Source organism: Oncorhynchus mykiss, chromosome 32, assembly GCF_013265735.2.
Source record: "Oncorhynchus mykiss isolate Arlee chromosome 32, USDA_OmykA_1.1, whole genome shotgun sequence".
In the NCBI taxonomy this organism is placed as follows: Eukaryota; Metazoa; Chordata; class Actinopteri; order Salmoniformes; family Salmonidae; genus Oncorhynchus; species Oncorhynchus mykiss.
Genome location: NC_050572.1, coordinates 27,512,456 through 27,525,207, shown reverse-complemented (window position 1 = coordinate 27,525,207; position 12,752 = coordinate 27,512,456). Strand labels below are relative to the sequence as shown.

Below are 12,752 nucleotides of genomic sequence, written 5' to 3'. Positions count from 1 at the left end.
TTTTGATCTCTACATTTTTGACTACATTTTTTTTCAGGTAAAAAAAATCTCTCTAAGCAATTGTATTAGTTTAAAATTATATACAGTAATTTCCATTTTTTTTTCATACAATATAGCTCAGTATTTTAATGAATTATACAAATTTAATAAAATGCAAATAAACAATAACTATTTGTCTCTCTGAAATGAAACCATCAAGTGACAGATTTTGTAAAAAAATCTGTCATTGAACAACCTCATGCCACGATTAGATAATGAAAAAAACAATATCTTTCATCATTTCTTTAAACAATAAAATATAATTGACAAACATTTCTAAAAATGGATATATAGCATTTTGGAATGAAACTCTTCAAATATGATTCATATGATATATTATATACAGTGCCAGACAAAAGTTTGGACACAGCTACTCATTCAAGGGTTTTTCTTTATTTGTACTATTTTACTATTTATGCCAAGAGTGTGCAAAGCTGTCATCAAGACAAAGGGTGGCTATAAAATATATTTAGATTTGTTTAACACTTTTTTGGTTACTACATGATTCCATATGTGTTATTTCATAGTTGTGTTGTCTTCACTATTATTCTACAATGTAGAAAATAGTAAAAAATAAAGAAAAACCCTTTTAATGAGTAGGCACTGTATGTCCAAACTTTTGACTGGTACTATAGGTATTTAGCATCTTGACGTGACATCCAAACATGGTATGGACCTTACAGTCCATAATACATAATCCACCAACAAAGCGGAATGACAGTTGAAAGTTGATGATCAGATTTACACACCATGATCTAACATGGTAATATTAATGTTGTTACTGTGGTGATTAGAAAACCAGAGGCCAGGGAACTCTATTTGTAACAGCGTGCCTCCCAATTGGAACCCTATATAGTGCACTACTTTGGAAGGAATAGGGCGCCACTTGGGATGCATACAGATTTACACAACCACAGCAGCCCAACTTTGATGAACTTTATTTTCCCCCGTCATACACAGTTAGTTCGTTAGCTTCCTCAGGATTAAAGATAAAAGAGTGGATCCAAATGGTGGCGTCTGGCAGAAGCATGTTTCTAATCAGGCATTAGAGGCCTTCATAATAACACGGAGATGAGTATGTTGTCTCTCTCTCACTGTAAGTCTCACAGTTTGTGCATGCAAATCACCCAGATGGAATTAGTGGTGGAGTGTTGGGGGTGAGGGGGATGAGGGATGTGTCACGAGGGGTCGACATCTTTGTGGAACATAATTCCCATTTATCCTAAATTAGGACGGGTGCGGCTCTGCGCCCCTTTGATGTTCCACTAGGCAGGGGGTTAGGGGACTGGGGGGGTGGGGGGTGGGAAAGAGGGGGAGGAGTGGGGAGGAGAGGGGATATTGCTGGAGCTCAGGCAGATGTTTCAAGCTCCTCTTCAGAGATGGTGATGAAATGGACTCGGGGCATGAGGAGATACATCTGGCTGTTGCACACGCACACACACACGCACACGCACACATGCACGCACATGCACGCACACACACAGTACCAGTCAAAATTAGTTTAACACTTTTTTTGGTTACTACATGATTCCATATGTGATACTTCATAGTTTTGATGTCTTCACTATTATTCTACAATGTAGAAAATAGTAAAAATAAAGAAAAGCCCTGGAATGAGTACCTGCGTCTAAACTTTTGACTGGTACTGTATGTGGCGCAATGGTACACGACCTATTCTTCTAATATACTCCCAATCGAGAAATAATGTGTGCATTTAAGATCAGTAAATATTTTCGAGGTCAGAGTAGTTGGAAGACAGTAGACATGTGTGAGATGGTGTCTTCAGATACATGACAGTTAACATGACAGTTAACGTATGCATAAAATAAACATTTACACATTGAAATCGTTAGATTTTCTGAATGCATTTTGGAGCATCTGTGCTGATCTTTAAGTGATTACAGCAGCATCCAATTGTCGCGGATGATCAGTTGGGGAACAAGTCACATTTAGGGAACAAACTATGTTATGACCGACTGACATGGATGGACTTAGTGACCTGGACTGACCAGTCCCATGGTAGAGCGCGGAAAAAAACGTTGTGGTGATGTTTCTACATGTTCTTTATGTATTTTATCCTCTCTTTCTATCTCCAGGAATATGATGATGGATACGGGACAGCTTACGATGACCAGGGTTATGACTCCTACGACAACAGTTACAGCAATCAAGGACAGAAGTAAGAGTCCATTTCCTGTTTCTCAGGTGTCCTTATCCTCATCCCTGTTTTAGCAAGACAATACTGTAGTGTCTATTATTGGTGTTTATTAGTTAAATAGGGGGGAAACGGATGCTTGAGTGGGCAAATCAAGTGGGCCCTATTAGGATTTTGTCTGAATCAAAAATACATGAAGGTTGTCCGAGATTGTTGGCAGGATGTTGCATCAATGCTTTACATCAGATTAGCATGTTAGCATGCTATTTCTCCATTAGCAGCATGTGAACAAGAGGTCTTCGTGAATCTACCCGAACCCGGTAACCCGAGGTCCGACCCGATCTGTGTGAAAATATGTGAAATACCAACCGGATCTGAAATTATATTTGAAGAGTTAATTCCTAAACAACAGAACCACACATTTCCATTTTATTATCTTACATTATTGTCAGGGGGTCCCATTTCCTCAAACCAAATGTGTCACTATCATTTTGTGACAAAACGACATATTCACTTCATGAATAGCAGCCACTGTGCACTTCACGTGAAATAAGCTTTAGGCCTACTTGTTATGGGAGAGGAGGAGGACGCAGTGGATAATGATAGCCTAGGCTGTATAAAGTGCAAGAAATATATAAACAGGGAAATCGTCTGTAATCGCCTCATTTATGCACATTGTGGATACAGGGGGGAAAAGGTTGCCCATAATATCAAGATCTGAGCTACTTCATTTAATTGTTTAATTTATTAAATGTACTTGTTCATTCAGGCTTTTTTTCATTTGTTAGGCTTGGCCTATTTAGTATGTTATTTAGCTATTTTATCATTATTTTTATATTTAAAATAACAGTTTGTTAATTAATGTTGAATGTGTGATATAACAAAGGTGACCCATTCATGCGCTAGTTTCCTGGCTTTCATTCAAAAAGAATTACTACTACTGCAGAGTTGCCAACACATTCTTCTGGTCGTCTTTAAAAAATAGCATTTTTGACCATTTCATCTGCTCATGCAGTGTATGAATGTGTGTTTGCATTAGACTGATAGCCATAGGCTTATCTGCAGAAAATGATGTAGCCGAATGTTGAAAGGCTGCCGATGTGTACATTGTGTAAGGCATGGATAAGAAATATCAGGACAACTTCACTCTTCACAGAGTGGCATGGATGACTTTTCCATCAAACCGACATCCAAACCAATCTCAGGCTGTGTAGGCTAATTCTGTAGGCTTTAATGAAATCTGCATTTAATTTAGAAAACAAAATATTAGGCTATTACAATTAGTTAGACCTGAGTTATAGAAATAGCCTACTAAAATGTGTCTAACACTGTCTAACACACAGCGCTCTCTGACTACTTAGCGTCCTAAAATCCTCTATGCTCAAAAACGTGGTCAACAGAAACAAAATTAACCTACACCTACAAATCCCAATTGTGACACGGGAATGCAAATGGGAGACTCCATCCTTTCCTAGTTTATTCAAAATGTATTTTTAATTCGAAGCTTGTTGGTCAAGCTTGCTATAGCCTACCTTTAGTCTAAATCAATGTTTATCAAAACAGTTAAGTAAGCTAGATTGTCATTTTTATTATTTTTTTATTTTTATTTGACCTTTACTTTACTAGACAAGTCAGTTAAGAACAAATTCTTATTTTCAATGACGGCCTAGGAACAATGGGTTAACTGCCTTGTTCAGGGGCAGAATGACAGATTTGTACCTTGTCAGCTTGGAGATTCAGTAAAATAATTTGTTACTCTCAGGCTGGCATGCGATGATCATCACAAAAACATCCTCCTACTCAAATATTTAGTCAACAGAAATAAGGAAAACATTTCTGAAAACCTCCTAATGTTCTCCATCTAACTATAGGGATGTAATTATGAAAATACTAAGCTGTAGACCACAGATAAATTATTTTAGATACAACGAAAATGCACGTTAAAGTTCAGCAGACAAGTATGTCGATAATGCTCCATTTTGGGCAATCAAGCAAAATCTTTTTTTCTTTCAGATCCATTGGGTCAGATACAGACCTGACCCAATTTGAATCCGATTCTCTCTCAAACCTAACATGTTTTTAGGTCGGATCCAAATTGGACGAAAAATAACAACAGTATATTTTTTTAACGTCTGGATCCTGTCAGGGTCGGGTAGGAATTTCACATATCCAATTCGGATCGGATCTCAATTTCGGGACCCGAGAAGACCTTTAATGTGAACCATGTCAGATTAGCATGTTAGCACGCTAATTATTCATTAGCCTGTGTAGCGAGAGTGAGACGTACAGGTGTGAATGGTGACAGTAGCTTGGTTAACAATCAGAAACATGAAATGGACTCGGGGCATGAGGAGACACACACACACACACACACACACACACACACACACTGCGTGGAGCAGTGGTGAATCCACTTTTCGAATCGTTTGAAAGACCGTAGAAATATCTATGTGTGGGGTGGTGTCTTCAGATCCATTACTGTTACCTTATGCATAAAATAAACATTTCTGCATGAAATAGTTAGATTTGTAAGGACAGACTAATACATAAATGTGTGTTGGAGCATCTGTGCTATCTTTAATTGATTACAGCAGCATCCAGCTGTCGGTAATGATCGGTTGGGGGAAAAGTCACATTTAGGGATCAGAAGAATTGCTTTTGACATACGTTCAAAAATGAACGGCGATACAACAATATTACATAGAAAAAAACTGGTTCATTAATATTTGAGTTCTGAAGGAGAAAGAGACAGTTCTGAATTATAAATAGATAAACATCCACTACGTCATGAGGAACTGAAATGGAATGACCTCTAATAGATTGAACTCTAATGGAACATACGGAGGGGCGATCAGAGAGGCCAGGCATGCACAGGGCATGTCTTAGTGCCAACATAGAAGACAGCGTTTGGGGGCTCAGAATGAAATTGAGGGCAAACAAACTACTGTATCTTCTCATTCTGATGTCCTGTCAAAAGCATTTTAACCATAATGCCATAGCTTGACTAATACTAGTGGATCCCTTGTGCTAATATTTTTTGAGCCTATTTTCCATGTCAGCCATTGTTGCCTCATGAAGCCTAAATGGCTGTTTGGTTGTTTGGCTCTAGACAACAGCAACAGAAGACCCTGCAGCTATATTGCTGTTTGGTGCCCTATAGCTCTGTGCAATAGAAACCATCGGTTGGAACCGGTTCAGGGAACAGAACCAACATTTTTTGAGGAACAGAATCAGAACCGTGAAAAAAAGTGATCTACACTGTTCCGGAACAGAACCGTTATTTTACTTTAAAAAAATGTTATTACATTATTTTACATACCGGGTATTTTTTTTCTCACTCCCACAAAAATGAAACAACGTGCTTATGCAAAGCCACTCAGAAACCTATTCCAGTGTCTGCCTGCCAGCTGAAAATCTTTGCCAGTGTGTGTGCATGTGTAGGCTAACTGCCCCTTCCCCTCCGAAGCTTAGGCTACCTACTGATGCTTCAAGCGTGATTCAGAAATTAAGAAGAGGTATTTTTTATTAGAGAAGAATGGATTACATTTTTCAATGCTAGTTAGATACTATAAATATCACTTTTCCCATTGGATTTATTAACTACTGTCACGCCCTGACCTTAGTTATCTGTTTTATTTATTATGTTGGTTAGGTCAGGGTGTGACGAGGGGGATATATGTGTTTTTGTCCTGTCTAGGGTTTTTGTATATTTATGGGTTTTTTTCCAGTCTAGGTGTTTTTATGTCTATGGTTGCCTAGATTGCTTCTCAATCAGAGGCAGCTGTTTATCGTTGTCTCTGATTGGGGACCATATTTAGGTAGCCATATGCCTGGGATAGTTTGTGGGTTATTGTCTATGTATAGTTGCTTGTTTCAGCTCGCGTGTTATACAGCGTCACGTTCGTGTTGGTTAGTTTGTTTAAGTGTTCTTCCTTTAATAAAGAGGAATCACGCTGCGCCTTGGTCTCCTCGTTACAACGAACATGACAACTACAAAAAGATAAAACGGATTTTTATTTTAGTTCTGGTGACGCTCTGCACACACAAGCTTGTTAGCTAGTTAGCTAGCTCTGGTGCAACGTTAAGCCAACCCTCTGAAGTTCAAAGACATTAAAATCGCCTCTTCTCCGTACGAATAATTCTGTGGGCCTAATTAAGATAATAAGATGCCCAGTGCTTCAATGTCAAGCCTTCTCCTTCTCCCTCTCTCGATCTCTCCCAACCGGAATCATTTCTGTCATATCTCGCACCCTACACTTGCCTGTCCAATACATGTAAACATCCATAGCCTGCTCCATAGCAAGCTGTTATATCTGATTGGTGACATAATCTAATGTTTCGCTAAATGTACAAAAAAACGAATTTAAAGAGGAACAGAAAGGAACAATATAAACCGTTTTTTTGGGGGTTGAAACGGTTCAGAACTTTATTTTGCTGGTCGTAACAGTGGAAGGGAAAAAAACAAATATTGGTTCTGTTCAGAACGAAACGCTTGGGAAATAATTTAGGTTCCCACCCCTGATAGAAAAAGAAGACCCTACAACTAAATGTACAGAATTGATTTTCTCATATCAAGGGAGCGATCGTGATTACTTTCACCATGTCACTTAAGGTCAAAGGACACTCTTTTATCGGTCCTGCATCTGGGATGCGTCCCAATTGGCACCATATTCCACATATAGCGCACTACTTTTGACTCTCTCTGGTCAAAAGTAGCACACTAAATTTAGAATTGGGCACCATTTGGGACGCATCCCTACTGCTGTCACACCATCTTCCCACCTCTCCTCTATTCTGTATTTTCTGCGTGCATGGGCAGTTTCAAAGAGGGCCTGATTGTTGCTGCACTTAAGATGTCAAAAATTGCATTAGAGGCAGCTATGTGTGGGGGGGGGGGGGGGGAGAAAAAATAACATATTAGACTGTCCCCTGCTTTGTGAGGAGGCATGGTTGATGTTTTCTTTTGTGTCGGTGTCAGGATATATGTCGCCCAGGCCAGGCGGCATCCATCTCTCACACACTCTCTGTTAGGGCCAAAGTATCTGCTTCTCTCTCTCCCCCTTTCTCTCTCTCACCCCTCTATGCAGTTCCTCAGAGACTGAGGGGTACATATTAAAGCCTGCCTGCCTCTTAGAACCCTGGTGTCTATTTGCAGCCATTTGTTTTAAAAGGAGCCTGGTGAATAATCACAGAGGCTTAAGGCAGAAGGAAAAATGGAGTCCGTCATGTAGAGGCTGGGTGGATTATGTGTGTGTGTATGTTCTGCCCAGAGGCCTGATGCTAGACTCAAAGAGATTCTGAGATCTATTCTCTGGCTAGAGATAGTCGTGAGTCCCAAATGGCACCATATTCCTTTTATAGTGCACTACTTTTGACCAGGGTCCATAGGGCTCTTGTCAAAAGTAGTGCATTACAAAAGTAGTACACTATATGGAATAGGGTGCCGTTTTAGATGCACCCATGGGCTGACTAATGGGCCTCCATACTTTACATCATCTTCCTCCTGAGGCACACTATTCTGTTTATTTACATATTTTTGTTGACTTATTTCTTTATACGTCTCAGAACTGGCTCGAAAGTATTTATTTTTATTTTGAGCTTTGATTGTTTATCATGTACACGATACAAGCAAAGATCTCTTGCAATTTCTTAGAACACTGCAACCAGTCTGCTCTATATACACTCAGGATGACTATTTACTCTCAGTAGGTATTTATGAATATGTACAGTACAGTAGCCTCCTTGCTTTCTGAACACACTAGTCATCTTTTTAGTTCCTCATAAACCAATGCATTATTCTTTTTCATTAAAACTAAACCCTATTTCATAGGACAGTTGATTATTAAGAGATATTGTTAACCAGACGAGACCCTTTGATTTCTTCTTTCATCTGTAGAGTAAAAGCATCATAGACGCTAGCAGCCCTTAACAATGCATGGGGATGATACCCTGTAGCATAGCGCAAAGACATCAAGGTACTGTATACACGGAGTACACCAAACATTAAGAACACCTTCCTAATATTGAGATGCACCCCCTCCCCCGTTTGTCCCCAGAACTGGCACAATTGTGGAAAAACCAACTGTAGCAGCGTTGCAGTTCTTGACAGAAACCGGTGCGCCTGGCACCTACCCCGTTCAAAGGCACCTAAATATTTTGTCTTGCCCATTCACCCTCTGAATGGCACACATACACAATCCCTGTCTCAACTGTCTGAAGGCTTAAAAATACTTCTTTAACCTGACTCCTCCCCTTCATCTACACTGATTGAAGTGGATTTAACAAGTGACATCAATAAGGGATCATAGCTTTCACCTGGATTCACCTGGTCAGTCTATGTCATGGAAAGAGCAGGTGCTCCTAATGTTTTGTACAGTCCGTGTATGTACATATGCATATTTTAATATACTATAACATAGTTATCCTACTACATCTAACAGCAGGCAATTAAATTGAAAGGACATCTGAACATGAACCATTTTCGCACAGACTTGTTTTCTAAAGCATTCATTTCCCACACTACAGAGCCAGTGTGTACAGTTCAACCAACATTGCAGTGCATAGTGCATACGGTACAGCAAATTTCCTTTTTAAGGTCATACAATTTAGATCTGTTGATGAACAAAAGGTGCAGCCCTGTTTTAGCCCGGAGCCCAAACTCAGCCTGAGCAGGTCAGAGCGGTAGCAGGGCTGGAGCAGGGAAGGGCCCAGGGGAGTGTTAGACTGGATCCATGGACAAGATGTCTCCCTAACAATGTCTCACAGAGCCTGAGGAGCTCACAGCACAGCCACCATGTTAGATCCCTGGCTGGGTGGCAGGAAGGCGGGCAGGCAGGACTTCACTAGCTGCAGGATAACAAGCAGAGATTTTTACGACCATTGGTTTCTCCAATGTCTCCAGTATGATATCAGCCCTATGCCTGGTGGGAAACTGGGCAGCCATTCTGGAGAGTTTGTTTTGGGAATTTGTGACATGTACAGTATGTCTATTATACAGTAGAGATGATTGAGATGGACATATTAATTCTACTAAATACAAGACATGCAACCTGTTTTCAAATCATTATTGCTGATAATAGCCTAAAAAGAAAATTTCAATCATATTTAGTCAACATGAATGTAGTAGATTCACGTTCAAAGGAAAAAATGAACAGTTCGCAACCTTGAAACATGAGACTGTTAGCGGTTCTTCTCAACTTGGAGACATTTGCATATTTCAGAAGACAGGGAAAGCCTTCGGGAACATTTTGGAACGCCAGATCAGCATGACATCCATGGCAGCTTCAGGTTCAGCACAAGAGCAGTCAATCTGTATGAGCGCCATCATAGTCTCTTTCTACAGTATTTAATACACTAACCCAAATCAAATCATCAAATCAAGCTTTATTTATGCAGCACATTTCAGACATGGAATGGAACGCAATAATACAAAACTATGAAAATAAAAACTGAAATATTTACTGCACAACAAACATAAGATAGAAAATAAAATAATGACAAAATGGAATGACTTAAAATCACCCTAAGGAAAAGCAAAGCTTAAAAATATGCGTTTTAAGACCACTTTTAAATATGTCCACACTTTTGGCCCTCCCTCAGGTTCCCTGGCAGGCTATTCCAAAGGCTGATGGCATAATAACTAAAGGCTGTCTCTCCATGCCTCTTGGTCCTAGGCTTTGGGATAGTTAAAAGGCCAGGGCCAGAGGTCCTGAGGAACCTACTGTGTACATAACTTAAAAGCATGTCTGATATGGGTGCACAATCGTTGATCGACCCAACACAACCTAATTATTAAAACACTGGCAAAGGGCTAAGTCTGTGGAGAGTTAACTGAAGGTAGGTAGGTAGGTAGGTAGGTGGGTGGGTATTATTAAGCAGGTGGAAGGTCAGATAAATAGAGAGACTGGAGGAGAATCACTTTCACTGATAGGAAGTGATCTCCCTGTAGGTAAATGAGGAGAATCACTTTCATTGTGTTAGTGATAGGAGGTGATCTCCCTGTATGTAAATGAGGAGAATCACTTTCATTGTGTTAGTGATAGGAGGTGATCTCCCTGTATGTAAATGAGGAGAATGACAGGTGCTGCTCTGTATTGCGACTGCTGGACGCTGGGTGAGGTCATCCAGAGGATGGACACTCACACAGGTCGGTTTGGATCAGAGTGTTATTTCATTCCTGACACCTATAAGACTACAGGGGCCTCTCGCATCTTCCCTTTCCCGTCCCTTTCGCCTGAATACCGGCCCTGGGCCGTTAGGCTGCTCCCAGAGGGCCGTGGTTACAGGGAGGAGGGCCGCGGTTACAGGGGTAGCTGTGACAGTGTTTTAAAGGGCAGACACATCCCCTAGGAACAGCTGTAAAACTCAATTCAAGAGACAAGCGTGGAGGTAAGAGGTAGCACAGAGCACAGGGGACTTGTAGAGATAGCAGCAAAGGGGAGAGCCATGCTGAGGTAAGAGAGTACAGAGGAGAGAACAGTAATGGATGTCTGAATGGCAAGTCTTGGTGGGTCGTCCACCAACAGTATGCGAACAGAAGTACCAATGTAGACCACTAAAGGTGTGGATCAGTTGTTTTTTATTTTTATTTCACCATTATTTAACCAGGTAGGCCAGTTACACATGGGATAAACAAACGTGCAGTCAATAACACAACAGAAAAATCTATATACACTGTGTGCAAATGTAGTAAGATTAGTGAGGTAAGGCAATAAATAGGCCGTAGTGGCGAGTGTTGAGGAGTGTAGAATCACCAGCAGCAAGAACGACATCATTGATGTATACAGAGAAAAGAGCCGGCCTGAGAATTGAATGCTGTGGCACCCCCATAGACACAGCCAGAGGTCCGGACAATAGGCCCTCCGATTTGACACACTGAACTCTATCTGAGAAGTAGTTGGTAAAATAGGCACGGCAGTCATTTGTGAAACCAAGGCTATTGAGTCTTCCGTTAAGAATGCAGTGATTAACAGAGTCGAAAGCCTTGGCCAGGTCGATGAAGACCGTTTCACAGTACTGTCTTTTATTGATGGCGGTTATGATATCGTTTAGGACCTTGAGCGTGGCTGAGGTGCACCAATGACCAGCTCGGAAACCAAATTGCATAGCGGAGAAGGTACGGTGGGATCCAAAATGGTTGGTGATCTGTTTGTTAACTTGGCTTTCGAAGACTTTAGAAAGGCAGAGCAGGATGGATATAGGTGTGTAACAGTTTGGGTCTAGAGTGTCTCACCCTTTGAAGAGAGGGATGACTGCAGCAGATTTCCAATCTTTAGGGATCTCAGACAATACGAAAGAGAGGTTGAACAGGCTAGTAATACGCGTTGCAACATTTGCGGCGGATAATTTTAGAAAGAGAGGGTACAGATTGTCTAGCCCAGCTGAATTGTAGGGGTCCAGACTTTGCAGCTCTTTCAGAACATAAACTTTCTGGATTTGGGTGAAGGAGAAACGGGGAGGGGGTCTTGGGAAAGTTGCTGTGGGGGGATACAGAGCTGTTGGTTGGGGTAGGGGTAGCCAGCTGGAATGCATGGCCGGCCGTTGAAAAATGCTCATTGAAATTCTTGATTATCGTAGATTTATCGGTGGTGACAGTGTTTCCTAGCCTTAGTGCAGTGGGCAGCTGGGAGGAGGTGCTCTTATTCTCCATTGACTTCACAGTGTCTCAAAACTTTTTGGAATTAATGCTGCAGAATGCAAATTTCTGTTTGAAAAAGCTAGCCTTTGGTTTCCTAACTGACTCTGTATATTGGTTCCTGACTTCCATGAATTGTTGCATATCGCGGGGGCTATTCGATCCTAATGCAGTATGCCACAGGACATTTTTGTGCTGGTCAAGGGCAGTCAAGTCAGGATTGAACCAGGGGCTATATCTGTTCTTTGTTCTACATTTCTGAATGAGGTATGCTTATTTAAGATGGTGAGGAAGCACTTTTAAAGAATAACCGGGCATCCTCTACTGACGTGTTGAGGTCAATATCCTTCTAGGATACCCGGGCCAGGTCGATTAGAAAGGCCTGCTCACTGAAGTATTTTAGGGAGCGTTTGACAGTGATGAGGGGTGGTCTTTTGACCGCGGACCCATTACGGACGCAGGCAATGAGGCAGTGATCGCTGAGATCCTGGTTGAAGACAGCAGAGGTGTATTTGGAGGGCAAGTTGGCTATGATGATATCTATGAGGACGCCCATGTTTACGGATTTAGGGTTGTACCTAGTGGGTTCCTTGATAATTTGTGTGAGATTGAGGGCATCTAGCTTAGATTGTAGGACGGCCGGGGTGTTAAGCATATCCCAGTTTAGGTCACTTAACAGTACGAACTCTGAAGATAGATGGGGGCAATCAATTCACATATGGTGTCCAGGACACAGCTGGTGCCTGAGGGGGGTCTATAACAAGCGGCAACAGTGAGAGACTTATTTCTGGAAAGGTTGATTATTAAAAGTAGAAGCTCAAACGTTTTGGGCACAGACCTGGATAGTGAAACAGAACTCTGCAGGCTATCTCTGCAGTAGATTGCAACTCCACCCCCTACGGCAGTTCTGTCTTGACAGAAAAT

General features: G+C 41.2%; 1 protein-coding gene across 4 annotated transcripts in view; it reads left to right on the top strand.

The window, feature by feature from the left end:
- Nucleotides 1-12,752, top strand: part of LOC110489416 (KH domain-containing, RNA-binding, signal transduction-associated protein 3-like) — a 153,176-nt gene that overhangs the window by 127,957 nt on the left and 12,467 nt on the right. For all 4 annotated transcript variants that reach the window (XM_036971449.1, XM_036971448.1, XM_036971447.1 and 1 more), the window contains one exon: nucleotides 2,136-2,218. In XM_036971449.1, the coding sequence (XP_036827344.1) occupies nucleotides 2,136-2,218 (83 nt within the window). The remainder of the gene's footprint in view (nucleotides 1-2,135; nucleotides 2,219-12,752) is intronic.